The sequence below is a fragment of the Zalophus californianus genome, chromosome 7 (assembly GCF_009762305.2).
Source record: "Zalophus californianus isolate mZalCal1 chromosome 7, mZalCal1.pri.v2, whole genome shotgun sequence".
NCBI lineage: Eukaryota > Metazoa > Chordata > Mammalia > Carnivora > Otariidae > Zalophus > Zalophus californianus.
In genome coordinates, this window is record NC_045601.1 from 104,811,691 (window position 1) to 104,828,739 (window position 17,049).

The window sequence follows — 17,049 nt, forward strand, 5'->3', positions numbered from 1 at the left end:
GTCAGCCTCTACCCCTGAGCAAATTAACCTACTCCTGAATCTGGCTTGGTTGACTTCGAGCAGTTTCAGGTACCACTGAGGCCTTACACTGCAAAAACCTGGTGCTTATGTTGCAAAAACCTGCAACACTGGGGCAGTAGAACTGACCGAATTAAACCCTTCTAAATCAGATTTTTCTGAGATAAAGCAGGTCACACCAGCTAATGAAGAGTTAAAATGTCATTGTCCCATCGACTTTCTGGGGCGTTCGAGTGTTCCTCAGAGCAAAGTCCAGGGTACGGAGTCACCAATTTTTGATAAGAAAAAAACGGAGTAACAAAAAAACCTTGAGAGATCAGATAAGAAAATAAAAGTACTTTCAACCACAACAGTTAAGTGTTGACAAACCACTGGGGTAGGGCTTTTATACTCGTTCTACATCACCGACGACAACACAACTGCCCGGCAAGAAAAGGCCACACCGCAGGAGGATGTGCGACCGGGCAGACAGGGGACCTCAGCGAGGACGCAGCAGCGGCCATGTTGACCTCCGCGACCCCTGGGGCCTCGCGGCGACCCTCTGCTCCCGCAGGCTGTGCCCCCTCCACCCTCCAGACGCAGGCAGCGCCCGCCCCCGGGGCCCGCTGATTGGCAGGCGGTGCAGCGACTCCCTAGGGCCCGGCTTTGGTTGGGCAGGTCCGGCGGAGGGCACCGTCCCACCCCAGCCAATAGGAGGCAAGAGGCGGGACCTGCGGCCGGGAGGCGGTGCTGGTCAGGTGCTCCGCGCCGAGGCTGCGTGCAAATGAGCCGCTGCAAGTTCAAGGGGCGGTCCTCGCTTCCGCTACCTCCCCGCTATTGCCCCCGGGTCTGCGTGACGGACCCCCCGCTCCTGACCCTCCGCCCTCTTGTCCCAAGCTCATGCGGACCGTCCGGATCGATGCGAGGGTAAGAGTTCAGGGGAGTGGGCTGCTTCCCTCCCGGGGACCCACACGGCCCCTGTTGTCCTCTCAGACCACCACCCCCCCCTTTCCTCTTGCACACGCACGCAGCCCACGTGGGGGCACCTGCGGGCCTTGGTGGGCGGGAGGTCTGCGAATTGCGAACGTATTCAACGCCCCGACCCTGCCCAGTGATTAGGTTGGAATCCCAAGGGGAAAGGTGGGGCACTACATCGTTCTCTCGACGTCTAGTCCCTCTAAACACACCGACTCCTCCTTCACTTGCCCTTTCTCCGCGCTTCTTGGCGCCCCTTCCCTCAATTTCCAAGGCTGCCTGTGGGGGAAGTATTGGAGGGGAGGAGAAACTGGAAAGCAGCCCGGTGAAATCTGGACCCAGAACTAGGAATTCCACTGCACTGTGCAGCAGTTTGTGCGTGGAAAAGAACGAAATCTGCTATTTCTTTCATCCCCACCCCCATCTCTCTCTCTATTACTTTATGTCATCGATGTGATGATATTGATTCTTCTTACCAAACATTCCTAAGCTGTAGACAACACTTAGCCTTTGTTTATTTTCTTTTGTCCAGGAAATCGGTTCTTTCCTGCTTACCACAGTTGCTGAATTAATTTACTTAGGGGAGCGATTCTCGGCCTTTTGGCTAAGATCACGGTAGTATCTGTTCTTACCAGTTTAATTTACTTAGAGGAAAATCAGGTGTTTCATGTAGTTGATTTTTTTTTTTAGCCTTAAATTATATTTGTTTCATAACAGCTTTCCTTCCTTGTGTTAGGAAGGTGAAGGAGAAGGGAAAAGGGAGAGGAGACAGCATCCTCAGCCAGATGTTAGTAAATATAGTTGGAGTTCCTTATTGGAACTGATTTTGATTCCTTCCAGAATTGGAAACATTATTGCCATTTGAAAATAGTTTTTAAATTTAATTTTTGAACCATTGTCTGGAGACCAATACCTAACGCAATTTCAGTTTAGGTAATGTTCTAGGTATGGTGAAATCATAGTTAAAAATTACTGTATCTGAAAGCAAAGCAAACACACCAAGCAGTTTTTATTTACCTATAGCTATAATATAGCAAGCAAGGCAAGACAGGATCTGTTTTTGAGGTTTAAAATATCTTCAGCATGTTCAAGTTAGCAAGGTGTCAAAAGCTGAATTCAAGAGACTTCTTGGCACAGAAGTGTGGATAGATCCAAGTTTCGGTGGGCTTACAAATACCTTCGTGCAAGAATGGACAAGAAAAGGAGAGAACCAAAAATACTTGCTTGATTTGCAAGCCCAGTGAGAGCTCACAAAATTTACATACGTGTTGTTTATCCATATTGCCTTTTGTTAGCTTTCTTGAATAGAATGAAAGCTTTTTAGATGTATATGCAGATTTAAAAAAAAAATGAACCAACCAACAACCTTGATCCAAAGGGAGCCTTTAATCCTGGCAAGTGCCTTTTCCACACATATCACTAAGATTAAATATTGATGAATTTTAGCTTTCAGAAAGTCAACACCAAATTTCAGAATTATGTTTCTGTTCATACAGAAACTGTTTTAGTTTAAAGAAGGCTGTGCTTTAATTATGAAATAAATGAATGCAGTTTACATTTCACAAGTATATTTGAGTATCACAAATTTTTTGTCACTTCAAAAAACCAAGTTCATCTATTTTCTCTTTTCTTGAATAATATCCCTAACCATGATGAACCAAACATAAGGCTTTGGCTTTGAAAAATAGAAATGTATATGTTTTTTTTTTTTTAAACACTATTATTGTATTTGCTAATGGTATTTCCTTGTTTCTAGGTTCCTGTATTTGGTCTAACCATAATGATAAATACATTCATAGATATTAATTTGACTATATAAACTTTACTGGCCAGAAGTCAGAAGTCTGGGTCCCCTGCAAAAGTTTCTGAAAAGTTTTTGTTTTTCTCAAAAGTAAATTATATCATATTTTAAAATGATATTTGGTGAGTTTACTTAAATAATTACTTTGAGAAATGTTTTGATAAATTCTTGGAAAGTAACAGTTTCTAAAATGCAACTAAATTTCTTAGCTTTATTCTGTAGGAAGCCCCAGGTCTCTTGTTTAAGATGGAGCAACATAATTCTTCCAGGCTGTGGTTTATTATATGACTGGGATTACTAAGTACCATCACTGTCAGTTTTGGGTAAGGTATACCGAAAAAAAAGATATTGCCGTTAACTTCTATATGTTTTTTTATACAGATTGTCTTACACTGAACTGATCAAATACTTTGAAAATGACTTCAAAACTCCTCTGGGTGTCCTTCATACTTGCTGTACTAATACTCTCAGTTACATTTTCTCTCCAACCAGACCAGCAAAAGGTTCTACTGGTTTCATTTGATGGATTCCGTTGGGATTACTTATATAGAGTGCCAACACCCAATTTTCATTATGTTATGAAGTATGGTGTTCATGTGAAGCAGGTTACTAATATTTTTATCACAAAGACCTACCCTAACCATTATACTTTGGTAACTGGCCTCTTTGCGGAGAATCATGGGATTGTTGCAAATGACATGTATGATCCCATTCTGAATAAATCTTTCTCCTTGGATAACATGACGATTTATGATTCTGAGTTTTGGGAAGAGGCAACGCCAATATGGATCACAAATCAGAGGGCAGGACGTTCTAGTGGTGCAGCCATGTGGCCTGGAGCTGATGTAAAAATACATAATAGCTTTGCTACTCACTACATGCCTTACAATGAGTCTGTGTCATTTGAAGATAGAGTTGCCAAAATTATTGAATGGTTTACATCAAAAGAGCCCATAAATCTCGGTCTTCTTTATTGGGAAGACCCTGATGATATGGGCCACCACTTGGGACCTGAGAGTCCGCTCATGGGGCCTGTCATTTCGGATATTGACAACAAGTTGGGATATCTCATACAAATGCTGAAAAAGGCCAAGTTGTGGAACATTCTGAACCTAATCATCACAAGTGATCATGGAATGACCCAGTGTTCTGAGGAAAGGATAATAGAACTTGATCAGTATCTGGATAAAGACCACTATATCCTGATTGACCAATCTCCAGTAGCGGCCATCTTGCCAAAAGAAGGTAAGTCTGACTGAGTGGTGATCTGGGGCTGGGGCTGGATGTGCCCAGGGCAACTGAATGGGGAAGTTTTGTTTCTGTATCTTCAAAATATACTTGCCTGTGTCATGGTAATATTCTAGGGTTTAATCCTTAGACTCTGAAAAGAAAATCTTTTTTCCCAGCATGTAATTTTTCACTTTTCCCAAGAATTTTGAAATTGATGTTCTCTCTGTATTTATGGCAGATGGATTTAACCATCTTGGAACCACCAAAGATGATGAAAGCTATAGCCTCCTTTCTCAGAAAAATTGAGATGGAAAGAGACATACAGAATTTGCATGCAATTACAGTGATTTTATGGAAGCCCTAAATTTAGCCTACTGTGGATCCTTTTGTAGGACCTGCTTATTAGGGAAGCAGTGCAGTAGAGGAAGGAGAAAGCATGGATCAAGCTGAAGATTTCTTTTCCCTGCTTATAAATCGAAGTCATAACAATACGTTGAACTTCTTACAAACCTTTTCTCAAAGCCTCATAATTGTTGTCACCTAAGTGTTACTTCTGTTTTAAAGACAGGTGAACTAGCTCAAGTTTAACCTCCCCAGATCACGAAGTGCAGAGCAAGACTCAGACTTTTGACTTCTATTTTATCACCATCTAGAGTTAATCTAGATATCAAATGAGAGAACAGATTGCCTTATATCCCTCACAAGGGAATCAAAGAGGATCAAATGAAACAGCAAATGTTAAAATACACATGTGCACCGGAACACAAACTTTTAAAATTTTAACAAATTTAACAAATAACAAGTCTTTTGTTGTTTGAGGAAATCACATTAACTCTTCAATTTTCCTTATAAAATTGGAATGTGTCCTGTGTTGGGGTGTTGCGAGGCAGGGAGGAGGCCCCAACAGATGGATTTGAAAAACGAGAAAAGGCTGCATTTGAAGTTACAGGGAGTACCTCTGCCACACCTCCGGGGTGTTAAAGAACTTTTCCATTTCAGAAGCTGTGTTCCGGTCTGCCCTTTCTCAAGTGCTGCCTCACCCTCCAGTCAGACATTGTCTCTCTGTGCTCCTAATTATCAGAACTTAGCTCTTCGTTTTCATCTGAGTAAACATTTTACTTAGTGCCGCCAATTGGGTGTGTGTGTGTGAAGTCTTTACATTAGAGATTTCTAGTTCTATACAATGTCCTCTCAGTTCTGTAGAATGAATTTACATCCAGCAGAAGACGAATCATTTCTGTTTCCCCCTCAAGATTCTTTCCTCAAGCGGGTAAGAGTCTTCAGGTGTCTGGCTGCATTTCCCTACGTTCTGCCCGCTGGTGGTTTACCTCAGGAAGACACATTCATTGGCCTCTGCTGCCTGGGTGGTTTCTTTGATTGTAACAGTGAGTGCCTGGTTCTGAGTGCCTCTCCGTATCCTTCCTCTTTGAGGTAAATTGGATGAAGTCTATGAAGCCCTAGCTCATGCCCATCCTAATCTTACTGTTTACAAAAGAGAAGAGATTCCGGAAAGGTGGCGTTACAAGTACAACCCTCGAATTCAACCCATCATAGCCGTGGCTGACGGAGGGTGGTATATTCTACAGAATAAGTCAGATAACTTTCTGTGTGAGTATGTTGCACCGTTTCTCCCCATTATGCTCATTGTCTGTTGGAGTGGAGGCTGTGGGTAATAATACAGCAGTGTATTTACTAATCAAGTAACTTAACTGGTGTCTTACAATAATAGCAAATCACAGATCCTTGGGACTTTAAAAAGAGGTAAGCCCCTAAACATTCATTTCTCTGGAAGTCATCAGACCAAAGATATGCAGAGTGACCTCAATGGCTAATTACAGCCATCATGTTCCTGAGAAAAACCTAATTGGAAATTTATAAATTGAATGATTTTCTGCATCCGTTTTATGTTCTAATTTCATAATAATGTAATCCCTATTTTTATTTGCAGTTCTTAGCTTTCTAGTTTCCTCTGCCCTTCTGGCTCTTCCAGATACACGCCACTTTGTTTTAACCCTTGGAAATACTGCAAAAAAGAAGTGCGTATGGCATGGAGGATCATATATCAAAATGTATTTTTCTAATACCTAGTGATATAATTTTGGAGATAATTTCCACCGGATTAATCTTAGATATATTGGACATCCCATTTGAAATTCAAACATGCAAAAGAAGGGGATTTCTGCCATCCTTAACGTGTAATTTTTCTCTTATATAGCTTCTAACAAGGTAGTCAAATGGAAAAGCCACCCACAGGATTTTACTCATCTTTAATGGGCCCGCCCGCCGCGTGCCTATTTGCTCTTTAACTCCCCGCTTTGTATTGCCGGGGACTGACCTCTACAGACTAAATTTCCCAGGCTCCTTTGCCAAGTGGTTTCTGGTTAGATGTGGCCAAAATTGTAGAAGACACCCGCAGGAGTTTGGGAGGCAGGAGTTGGGAAGAAGCCAGGGTATTTGCCCTGCACATTCTCTGTCTTAGGTGATGTCACTCAATGGTGACTTCATTTCCTCTGTGATCCCAGGTCCCTCTGGACAGCTCCTCTCTCTACAGCCTCAGCTCCTACTGGGCAGTCCTGGCCTTTGGGCTCTGGTAACCCCACCTCCTCCCTTCTGTCCCTCCAGCCATCAGGGGGCCAAGGGGCTGTTCCTAATCCCTTGCCATCATCCTGTGGGTGCTTCTCAGCTCTTAGCACTTTCCCCATATGAACTGCCGTCTGGTGGACTACCTTGCACGCCTGTGCCTTTGTTGGTGGACGTAGATGTTAACGTGACAACTGATCAGCTCCCGGGGACTTGTTTCTCCTCTGTTACCGGGATAGTGAAGGAACCACATTGTATCGAAACTACACAGGGATGCTTTCTTCAGCCTTGGTCTGTGATATATCTAGGAGATGTACAGAAATGTCCTCGGAGGTAGAATTGGGTTCCTATCGTATTTATTGACAAAAAGAAAAGCGGTTGCCTGATCATGGCATTCGTGGTACACGTGGGAGTCACAGTGGCAGATACGGATGCCTGGTTTCTGGCTCTTAACACAGGTTTTACACACAGAGAGTGATCTGTAAGCCGATATTTACTCACACCAGGGAAGCTGTTTTAAGAAAGCCTTTAAAAAATAATCTTTTGGGGGCACCTGGGTGGCTCAGTCGGTGAAGCATCTGCTTTCGGCTCAGATCATGGTCCCAGGGTCCTGGGATCGAGTCCTGCGTCGGGCTCCTTGCTCCGCGGGGAGCCTGCTTCTCCCTCTCCCTTTGCCCCTCCCCCCGCTGTGCTCTCTCACTTTCTCTCTCTCTCTCTCAAATAAATAAAATCTTCAAAATAATTTCTTTCAAAAAAATTTCTTTGGCCATGAGAATAATTCCTGCTTTTATATGTTCAGATTCTCATGTATTGTGCAGATAGCTCTTATGGTAGAGGGGTTGCTCAAAAAAGGGCTGCTATCTCTGAGGAGATTTGTACTTTTACACTTAATGTAAATCTGAGGGGCTCTCTTGAAATTTTGGTGTGGTGAACTACAATTACACAATAGATGGGTCACACCTGTTTTTGATAGAAAGCCTTAATAACGCTCCCGTTTATGTTATATTATGTTCAACATGATTATTTCTTCAACAAATAATTAAGTGTTGGCCAGTATATTCCTTCTCAACCTGAGTTCCACAAGAGAATGAAGTCCTAATGTCCGAAAGCAGTGGTTCTCAAAATATGTTCCCTGTAGGGCGTCCAGGTGGCTCAAGTAAGTTAAGCGTCCAACTCTTGATCTCAGCTCGGGTCTTGATCGCAGGGTCGTGAGTTCAAGCCCCGTATTGGGCTCCATGCTGGGCATGGAGCCTACTTAAAAAATAATAATGATAATAAAATAAAATGTTTTCATGCTTCAATTTTATATCTCTTGATAAATCAGAAGACTTCTAAAGCTTTTACTTTATTTGTAGCTGCACAAGCACACAGTGCTAAATTGTATTTTGATCTGAACCACCAGTATCAAGATTTTACCCAAAAGTCCTGACCTTTATTTATCCATCGTGGATTATAGCTGTCAGTAGGGGTTTGATTTTTGTGGTGTCTTTTGTTTTCTTTATTAATTGTGTTTCTCCTTTTGTTGGTAATGATGAATTTACTGTCTTTATGACTAAGAGCACCTTTATCCCTTCCTCTTTAAAACATAATTGGAACAAGATAGATACCTAACAAGTAGTGAATATTAGTTTATCTGCCACCAAAAAAAAATAAAGAAAAAAATCACTTTCATTTTCCTCTGACTTGGCTCAGCTTTGCTGTTTACCCCTCCTCTGCTGTTTCAGGTCGCTTCCACCTGTGAGAAAGATTTGTCATCACTTTGACTTTCCATTTTCTGCAGTGAATGATGATGTTGACAACAGCAGAGATTGTTCCTAAAAGATTATTTTCTTTTAAAAGATCAATGAGTTAAACTTTGCATTTAAGTTCAGAATTGGACAGTACAACAGTTATTTTCATTTTAATTCCCTCCAGTGGGCTAACGTATTCATTCATGTTATCTTTCCAGTAGGCAACCATGGTTATGATAATGCACTAGCAGACATGCATCCAATATTTTTAGCCCACGGTCCTGCCTTCAGAAAGAATTTCACGAAAGAAGCCATGAACTCCACAGATCTGTACCCTCTGCTCTGCCACCTCCTCAATGTCACAGGCATGCCACACAACGGATCATTCAGGAATGTCCAGGATCTGCTCAGTTCAACAAGCCCGGGAGCACGTCCTCACACACCAAGTCCTACGCTCCTCCATGGTAGCGTCAAGCCCGGAGAAGATGAGCGTGAGGAGTCCTATGCTTATTTTCTAGGGGTGTCTCTCGGCAGCATTTTGGTGATTGTATTTTTTGTAATTTTCATTAAACATTTACTTCACAGTCAAATACCTGCCTTACCAGACATGCAGGCTGAAATAGCTCAACCATTGTTACAAGCCTAATGCTACTTTGAAGTGGGGATGGTGTATTTATTTCAGTGTTTAAAGGTTTCAGATTCTAGGAAACCAGTTTCAGGCATTTGCCCAGATCATTAGGCGGTTATATACATAGACAGGCGCGCACACACACACACCAGAAAGGATTAAAGTGGGGAAGTATGAATCTGTTATTCTCTCTGGCTTAGGGGTAGATAAAATCCTGCTTTATTTGGACATGGCACGTATGATATATTTAGCACCTTTGCACTATTTAAAGTACCTTATGTATTGCACTTTAAATTACTCTCCTAATGGGTACTTTTATATGAAATGCACTTTACTGATGATTATGTCTTACAATTTGATTGAAAAAGACAAATTTTTTTCTGCCCACATCACAGAATACTTGTTATTTGTTGTTAAAACTGAATGAAATTTCAAATAATTCCTGAAGAATGTCAAAATCTGTCTCCTTAAACCAGGAGTGCAAAAAGAAAGTCAAAACTGTTGGAAATTAAATGCGACAACCTTTGTACATCGAATTTTGGAGAGATGCATTCCCAACAGCAGGATGCATCTGTGGGCATTCCTTCTCGTACTTCTTTCTAAAAGTCATGGGTTTTCATTTTATTTTTCTTAAAAAAAAAAAAAGGTTCAAGTACTGACGGATTCATTCTAAACATACCATATCTGTCATGAAATTCATGATTGCTGTTTTCTGAGGAGTCATTTTGCTCTGATTCTATAATAATGAAGACACCATGATACCCGTGTCCTTCCTGTGTAGTCCGTGTCCTTCCTATGTAGTCTGCTGTGAACAGAAGCCATTGGAGACCATCCCAGCAATAAGCTTTTCTTCTTGTTCTGTAGTTATCTGCTTCTTTGAAAACTAAATCACTATTAATCACATTAAAAATCATATAAAATACGTTTTCTTTTTGGTAGCATGTAGTAAGAGAGCACGAGCATCTTTAAGACTTGAGCATTTGCAGAGCCAGTCCCAAGAGAGCACAAGCTCTGTTAGGTAAAATGTAGGCCACTTGATCCGCTAGAAGGGCTGTGCGGAACTAGGGAAGGAAAATAAGGTGGGACCTTGTCTGAGATGTTCCCACTGCCCCTAGAGCAGTGCTGAAGGGTGCCTCATGGCAGAAATCCGTGAAATAGCTCTTAGCGGGGACAGGTATTGAAACAAGAGGAGCTGAGATCCTAGCCTCAGTTCATGAAATAGTGGGACACCCGCTCACCGGGTGCTCAGAGGGATCAAAGATGAAGTCAGGTTCACACACATCTGTCTGGTCACTCAGCTCCTCTCGTTTCAACCACCAAAGCTGTGCTTTGGATCTCTGAAGTAGTCAGGTTGGGGGGACCTAGGCTTTACCTGTCGTTTCTTAGAGGAAAGAGAAAACCCTGGGAAGAACAGCTTTCTTTGAACAAAAAATTATATAGACAGATGGCCCATAGATGATATTGTGATTTTGTGTATATTAATGCACCAACTGGCTCATGATTAGGTAAAATGGTATAGGTATTCTAGAAAGAAAAGGTAAAGCAGATATAAAGGACAAAAGTAGTTTCACCTTCAAAAATATAGTTGAATTTAAGTACTATTTAGAATAAAGTGAATGCGTTCTTTTTTAAATGATACCAATAAAGAAGTTTGGCCCTTGATTCTCATTTCATTACAAAGCCTTTTAATCAAATAGAATGGAATTCCTGGATGTGTACTGACATTAAAAAGCTGAAAAGTTAGATGGTAGATGACAAACTCAAGAAGTCTCTGAATGAGACATTTTAGAACCTCAGTGGCCACTCCTCTTGGCTTGCTGCATAGCTGTGAATTTTACCAGCATTATTGAGATGCCAGGATGATGACCGAAAGATGAAATTGGTCGATTTAAACGCATTACTGTTTAAAGATACTGTGTGTACATTTAAAAATTGTTGCATTAAATTCATTTTAGAATTGCCTCAGTGGTAAGAGGAAAGCAAATGCTGTACCATTGATGAAATCATTAAAATTCTGATCTGAATGTTGGATTACTGCATGGTTTCTTTTATTTACACGTACTTAGTTTACTGTAAAATATCAGCAGGAGAGTTTACCTGAAGGAAAGGAAAATTTTAAAGTTTCGGTGGGACATCTAGTCACTCATCACACCTTGAGAGCTTTTTTGTTTTTTTCTGCACATCTGCATGGTCAAGCTTTGTATGCCCTGAACACAAATTAGCATATAGAAATAAAATTTAGGCTAGCTAATCTTAGTAATTGTAAGTGAGAACTTTTTTAAGGTCAGAAGAATGCAGTACCTCCCCTCCCCCAACCCCACCATTTTTGCTGAACATCACCCATCAACCATTTTGTACAATCTATTAATTGATAAGATTTGTCTTATTCACTGTACGTTTTGCAATTTCTTCTCCCTTTACCACCTGACGTTGAAATTTAAACCTTTTCAAAATGCTCTCTCACCTCTTCAGGTAAAACTCGGATCCCATTAACTTCAGTTTCTTACAAGAACCTATTACCTCTAGAAAATCTAATGGAGGTACTAGCTCTTCAAGTTGGTAAATTTTTCTAGCTGTTCATTACCTAAGGGGGACAGACTCGAGAATCCCTAGAGCTGGGAAGGATCTTAGGGACCGTTCAACCCCCTTGACAGCTGTGGAATGACGCGCATGCCCGTAGGAATGTCCGCTGGAAGCAGGACCCAAGATCAGATCTGATGCGCGCTGGGCGGGACAGGACTTCAACAGAATGAATGTCGAGGGGACACAATTCAGTGCATTTGGGACTCAGGGTAGTTGGATGTTGAACCTTCTGACTTGGTTGATTGTTTATCTCCTTGAGTATTTCCCAACTCTGTTGCTGTTACACCACTTGAGAGACTTCATCTTCCAAGCTGTAGCCTTTTCATTTTCTTCTACACATTAAAAGTCAGATTTTTTAGTTTTCCCAAGTTCTTGCTTGTTCTGTTTCTTTGTAATACTATATTATTTATTTTAACTTCCTTAAAACATACTCAAAGGTGTACAAAGGGTAAATGAGGCCAATTATCAGAAAGTGAGCAAATCCATGTAACTGTCACTTTAGAGGAGAGAGAGAAAATACAACATTACCAGTTCTCCGGAAAGATCCTCGGTTCTCTTCCCAAGCACTCCCTCCTCCTTCCGGCTAAAGGGGACTCTGTCCTGACTTGGAATGCAATAGAATAGCTTCCCTGTTTTAAATGTTATCTAAATGATCAATATGACATTTTTTTTTTAAGATTTCATTTATTTGTGAGAGAGTGTGCAAGAGTGGTGGGGAAGGGCGGAGGGAGAGGGAGAAGCAGAATCCCCCCTGAGGTGGGGTGGGGGAGGCTCAGTCCCAGGACCCTGAGATCACGACCTGAGCCCAAGGCAGACGCTTAACCAACCGAGCCACTCGGGTGTCCCGATAGGATATACTTTTATGTTTGTTTTTTTCACTCAAGATTATGTGAGATTCATCCATATTCTTGTGTGTAGCCCTGCTTTATCTCCATTGCTTTATGGAATGACATTATATGAATATACCTCAATCTTATTTATGTATTCTGGTTTTGGATATTTTGATCATTTCCAGTTAGATGTTACTATGAATAATGCTGCTATGAGTACTCTTTTACATGTCTTTTGGTGCATATATGTATACATTTTTGTTGGCTATATTCTTTATATCCATGATTTAGCTAAGTTTTCCCAAAAGCAGAGTCTGAGACACAGGCCTGTTATACAGGCAACTTTTGTGTGAATTGATCACCAGAAGTAAGAGTGAGGAACAGGGAGTGAAAGAGCCGCAGAAAAGCCTATACAAGTGTAAGTCCGAGGATTGACCACTGTCAGGATTGATTGGAGCTCAGTCCCGCAGCACCTTTGGAGGAGACTTACGAAATAAATATCAGAACTGTCTGCCTGAGGAATGCAAGAGGGAAGCAAAGCATTTATCCATCAGCTTCCCAATCCTGACCCCCTCCCCCATTAAGAGTGGCTGCATGGGTAGGAACTCCACATACTTCTGGGTAGTGCATGCACAAGTGTAAAATGTGACCTCATAGGCATGCAGTGCCTATGGCCAGGAAGAACGAGGCTAAGCATTGTCAGGTTGCATCTGTGGGAAGTTGGTCTGTGCCAGGATGAAACTGGAGGTAAGGGGTGGGCTGAGTGGATTTGAGACATCAAATGGGTGTCTGATACACCCACGTGTGTATGGATTCTTCATTTTAACCAAGGTCACCATACTGACTTAATTATTACAACTTTATGATAGTTCTTGATGTCTGATGGAGTAAGTCCTATCATGTTATCTTTAAGATTGTCTTGGCCTTTTGCATTTATTTCTGTATCAATTTGAGTCAGCTTATACAATTCCATAAAAAATAAATAAAACTCTGCTGGAATTGCTTGGATGCAATGACCGGTTTGAGGAGAATTGACATCTTTACAATATTGAATCTTTCAACCTATAAACATGATACAGCCACCTACTATTTTGGTCTTTTTTTCTTAAAGATTTTATTTATTTATTTGAAGGGCAAGAAAGAGAGAGAGAGAGAGCATGAGTGGGGGGCAGAGGGAGAGGGAGAAGCAGACTCCCCGCTGAGCAGGGAGCCCAACGTGGGGCTCAGTCCCAGAACCCCGAGATCATGACCTGAGCCGAAGGAAGATGCTTAACCGACTGAGCCCCCCCAGGTGCCTCTATGTTGGTCTTTCTTAATTCCACTCGATGCTATAATTTCCTGTGCAAAATTCTGCAGATATTTTGTTAGACTTATCCTGAGATATTTCGAAAATGCTTGTCGATACCGGTATGATACCAGTTTTAAATTTCCATTTTCTGATGATACATAGAAATACACTTGATTTTTCTATATGGACCATATACCCAGCAATTTTGGCAAGCTTCTAGCTTGATTCCTTTGGGTTTTCTGTGTATGTAATCATGTTATCTGTGGATATGACCGTTGTATTAGTTTTTGAATCTTATAGGATTCCTTTCTCCTGCATTACTGAGTTGCTAGTACCTCCAGGGCAATGTTAAATAAAAGCAATAACAATGGACAGCCTTGCCTTGTTCCTGATTTTAGGAGAAAAACATTGAGCATTTCACCACTCAGAATATTAGCTGTAGGTTTACTATATTGTTATATTCTGATTCAGTATGATACTAGCTGTAGGCTTATGGCATATATATCAGCTTCAAGGTCTCTTCCAGATTTGGTGAGTTGGGTTTTTTTTTAAATAATAAATAGGTGTTGAATTTTGGCAAATGCTTTTTCCACATTTATTAACATGATCTTGTTTCCCTTATTAATAGAGAGGATAACACTGATTTTCAAATATCAAACTAATGCTGCACCTCTGGGATAAATCCTACTTGGTTATGTGTATTATCCTTCTAAAATACTGCTAAACTCAATTAGGTGTTTTGTTAAAGAATTTTTTTTCATTTAGATATTGTTCGATGGTTTTCTTTAAACATCTTTGTCAGATTTTGGTACCAGTGTTACACTGGCTTCATAAAACCAGTTTGGATATATGTTCCTTTCTTCTCTATTTTCTGTTAAGAGTTTGGGTAAAATAATTTCCTCAAATGTGTGATACAACTAATCAGTGAAACCACTTGGACTTGCGAGTTTTCTCTGTGGGGACGTTTTTGATAACAAATTAATTTTTGTAATAGACATAAATAAGGCTATTAAGATTTTCTATTTAATTTTGTATCAGTTTTGGTTAAGTTGTATTTTTCAAGGAATTTGTTCATTTTACCTAAATTGTCAAACTTATTGGCATAATATTCTCTTGATATCCTTTTGATAAAGGTAGGATCTGTAAGTGATGGCCCCTCTTTTATTACTGATCTTGATAAATTTGTGCTATCTCCCTTTTGTTTTTCTTAATCTTATTAGGGGCTTATCAATTTTATTAACACTTACAATACCAAAATTTGATTTTATCAATTTTATTTTTTTCTATTTCATTGATTCTGATTTATCTTTATTATTTTCTTTCTTTCACTTGCTTTGGATAATTTTCTTCATCTTACTAGCTTTCTAAAGTGGAAGCTTAAATCATTGATATTGAACCTTTCTCTCAAAGACAAGCATTCAAGGTTATAAATTTCCATCTTAATATTGCATTAGCTGCATTCTACAGAATTTGGTACGCCATTTAAAAGTGTATTGTTCAATAGACAAATATTCAAGGCTTCTCTAGATCTGATTGAATATTTTAATTCAATTATGGTCAGAAAACATACTTCATAAGATTGCAGTCCTTTGAGATTATTTACTGAGACTTGTTTCATTGTCTTGCATATGATCTATCTTGGTGATAATTGTGTGTGCCCTTGAAAAGAATATGTCTTCTGCGGTTGGTGGGCGCTGTAATCTCTAAATGTCAAGTAAGTAAATGTGGTTGATATCACACTCAGGTCTTCCACATGCTTACTGATTTTTTTCTTGGTCTAGTTGTTGTATCAATTACTTAAGAGAGGAGCACAGAACTTGCCAATTTTGTTTATGGAGTCTTTCTTGAGTTCCATCACTTTTTGATTCATGAACTTTTAAGCTCTGCTTTTAGGTATGAACACTTAGAGCTGTTGTCTTCTTGATATATTGGTCCTTTTATCATTGCGCAATGTCCTTTTCTATCTCTGAAAATTCTTGTCTTGAAGACAACTTTACTCCAGCTTTCTCACAGCTAGTTTGCATGGTGTATCATTTTCCATCCTTTTACTTTCAATCTGCTTTTGTACTTAGAGGATAACTACAAACAGCTGGCTCTTGTTTTTTCATTCAGTCTGCCAATCTGCCATTTAATCCAAACGTTGTCCATTTACTTTTAGTTATTGATATGGTTATTTTCCAGTTTGCTTCCCCCCCTTATTCTATATTGGTCTACAGTTTCATTTTTGGGGTGCTTTTATCAGGTTTGATATCCATGTAGTCACCTCAAAAACCCACATTTTTTTTTTCTAAAACATGTTTTGTGAGGCAAATGTAACATTTATAAACCTAATGAAGAGGCACTAAAAAAGATTACTGGCTTTTGGGTCTGGACTTTTTTTTGTACAGTAGTTTATAATTTGCCCAATCTCTAAATCAGAAATTAGTGTTAGTTTCCTTTACTGAAATCAATTTTGTTCATTTTTTTTCCCTAGGAAATTATCCATTTCATCTGTATTTTCAAACTTATTTGTGCCAAACAGTATAAAGGCGGCTATTAAGATTTTTAAATGTCCTGCTTTTTTTTACATCTGTGTTTTCGCTCCTTCCACATCTCCACCCCTTTTTTGATTATGTTGGCTTCAGAATTTACAGATGCCATCGGGGGCTCCCTTTTATACATTTACTCCTGAATTGTGGCCTTTTGATCCCTTTCTTGGTAATTTCTCAATGCCTTAGCACAGGTCTTTTATACTTTGTCCAGATTTTCTAGTCCTCAGCAAGAGGGTTGAATTCATACACTACCATTTTACTGAAAACAGAAATTTTACTATTAAAAAAAAAAAAAAGGCTTCACAAAAAGTTTGTGTAAATATCTCCTCAGTGGAAAATTCGAACAATGTGTAAGTCAGTACTACTGGGTCTGGCTCTGACCAATAGGAACCATTTTATAGAATGTTTGTATAGTGGGGTTGTCTGGATTTGCTTTGGGGTTAATTTCTATTGATCAACTTTCCACCACCCCAGCCTATGAAAGTGAAGTAGGCAAGGTAGAGAAGAAAAGCATGCTGATTCAGATCTTCACCACAGGAGGGCGGTCTGAACCGGAGACAGCTGTAAACCACCCTTCTCGCGCGGTCAATGGAGGAGCTCACTAGATTGTTTATTGATGGCGGAAATCAGGTTTCTGCAGTCAAGGAGGTAGAAGATATGTGGAAAAACAGAAGGCCTGCCTGGCAGTTTCGCTTGATTTTTGGGTAAGACTCTGCCTTTGCCAGGTCATGTGGCCATGAGACATGAGTCACAGAACTGAGCAGTTTCAACACCAACCACCACCTGCACACACACATCCATCCATCAGGATACAGAAAAAAAAAAAAAAAAAAATATATATATATATATATATATATATACACACACACACACACA

General features: G+C 40.2%; 1 protein-coding gene and 1 pseudogene across 1 annotated transcript; both read left to right on the forward strand.

Moving 5' to 3' along the window:
- Window positions 1-764: 764 nt before the first annotated feature.
- On the forward strand, window positions 765-10,972 carry ENPP5 (ectonucleotide pyrophosphatase/phosphodiesterase family member 5). Its single transcript, XM_027602356.2, has 4 exons — window positions 765-924; window positions 3,155-4,018; window positions 5,435-5,611; window positions 8,532-10,972. Exons 2-4 carry the CDS (start codon window positions 3,190-3,192, stop codon window positions 8,957-8,959), a joined length of 1,434 nt encoding a protein of 477 aa, XP_027458157.1. The 5' UTR covers window positions 765-924; window positions 3,155-3,189; the 3' UTR covers window positions 8,960-10,972.
- LOC113928194 lies at window positions 1,557-1,728 on the forward strand (annotated as a pseudogene).
- Window positions 10,973-17,049: the final 6,077 nt, after the last annotated feature.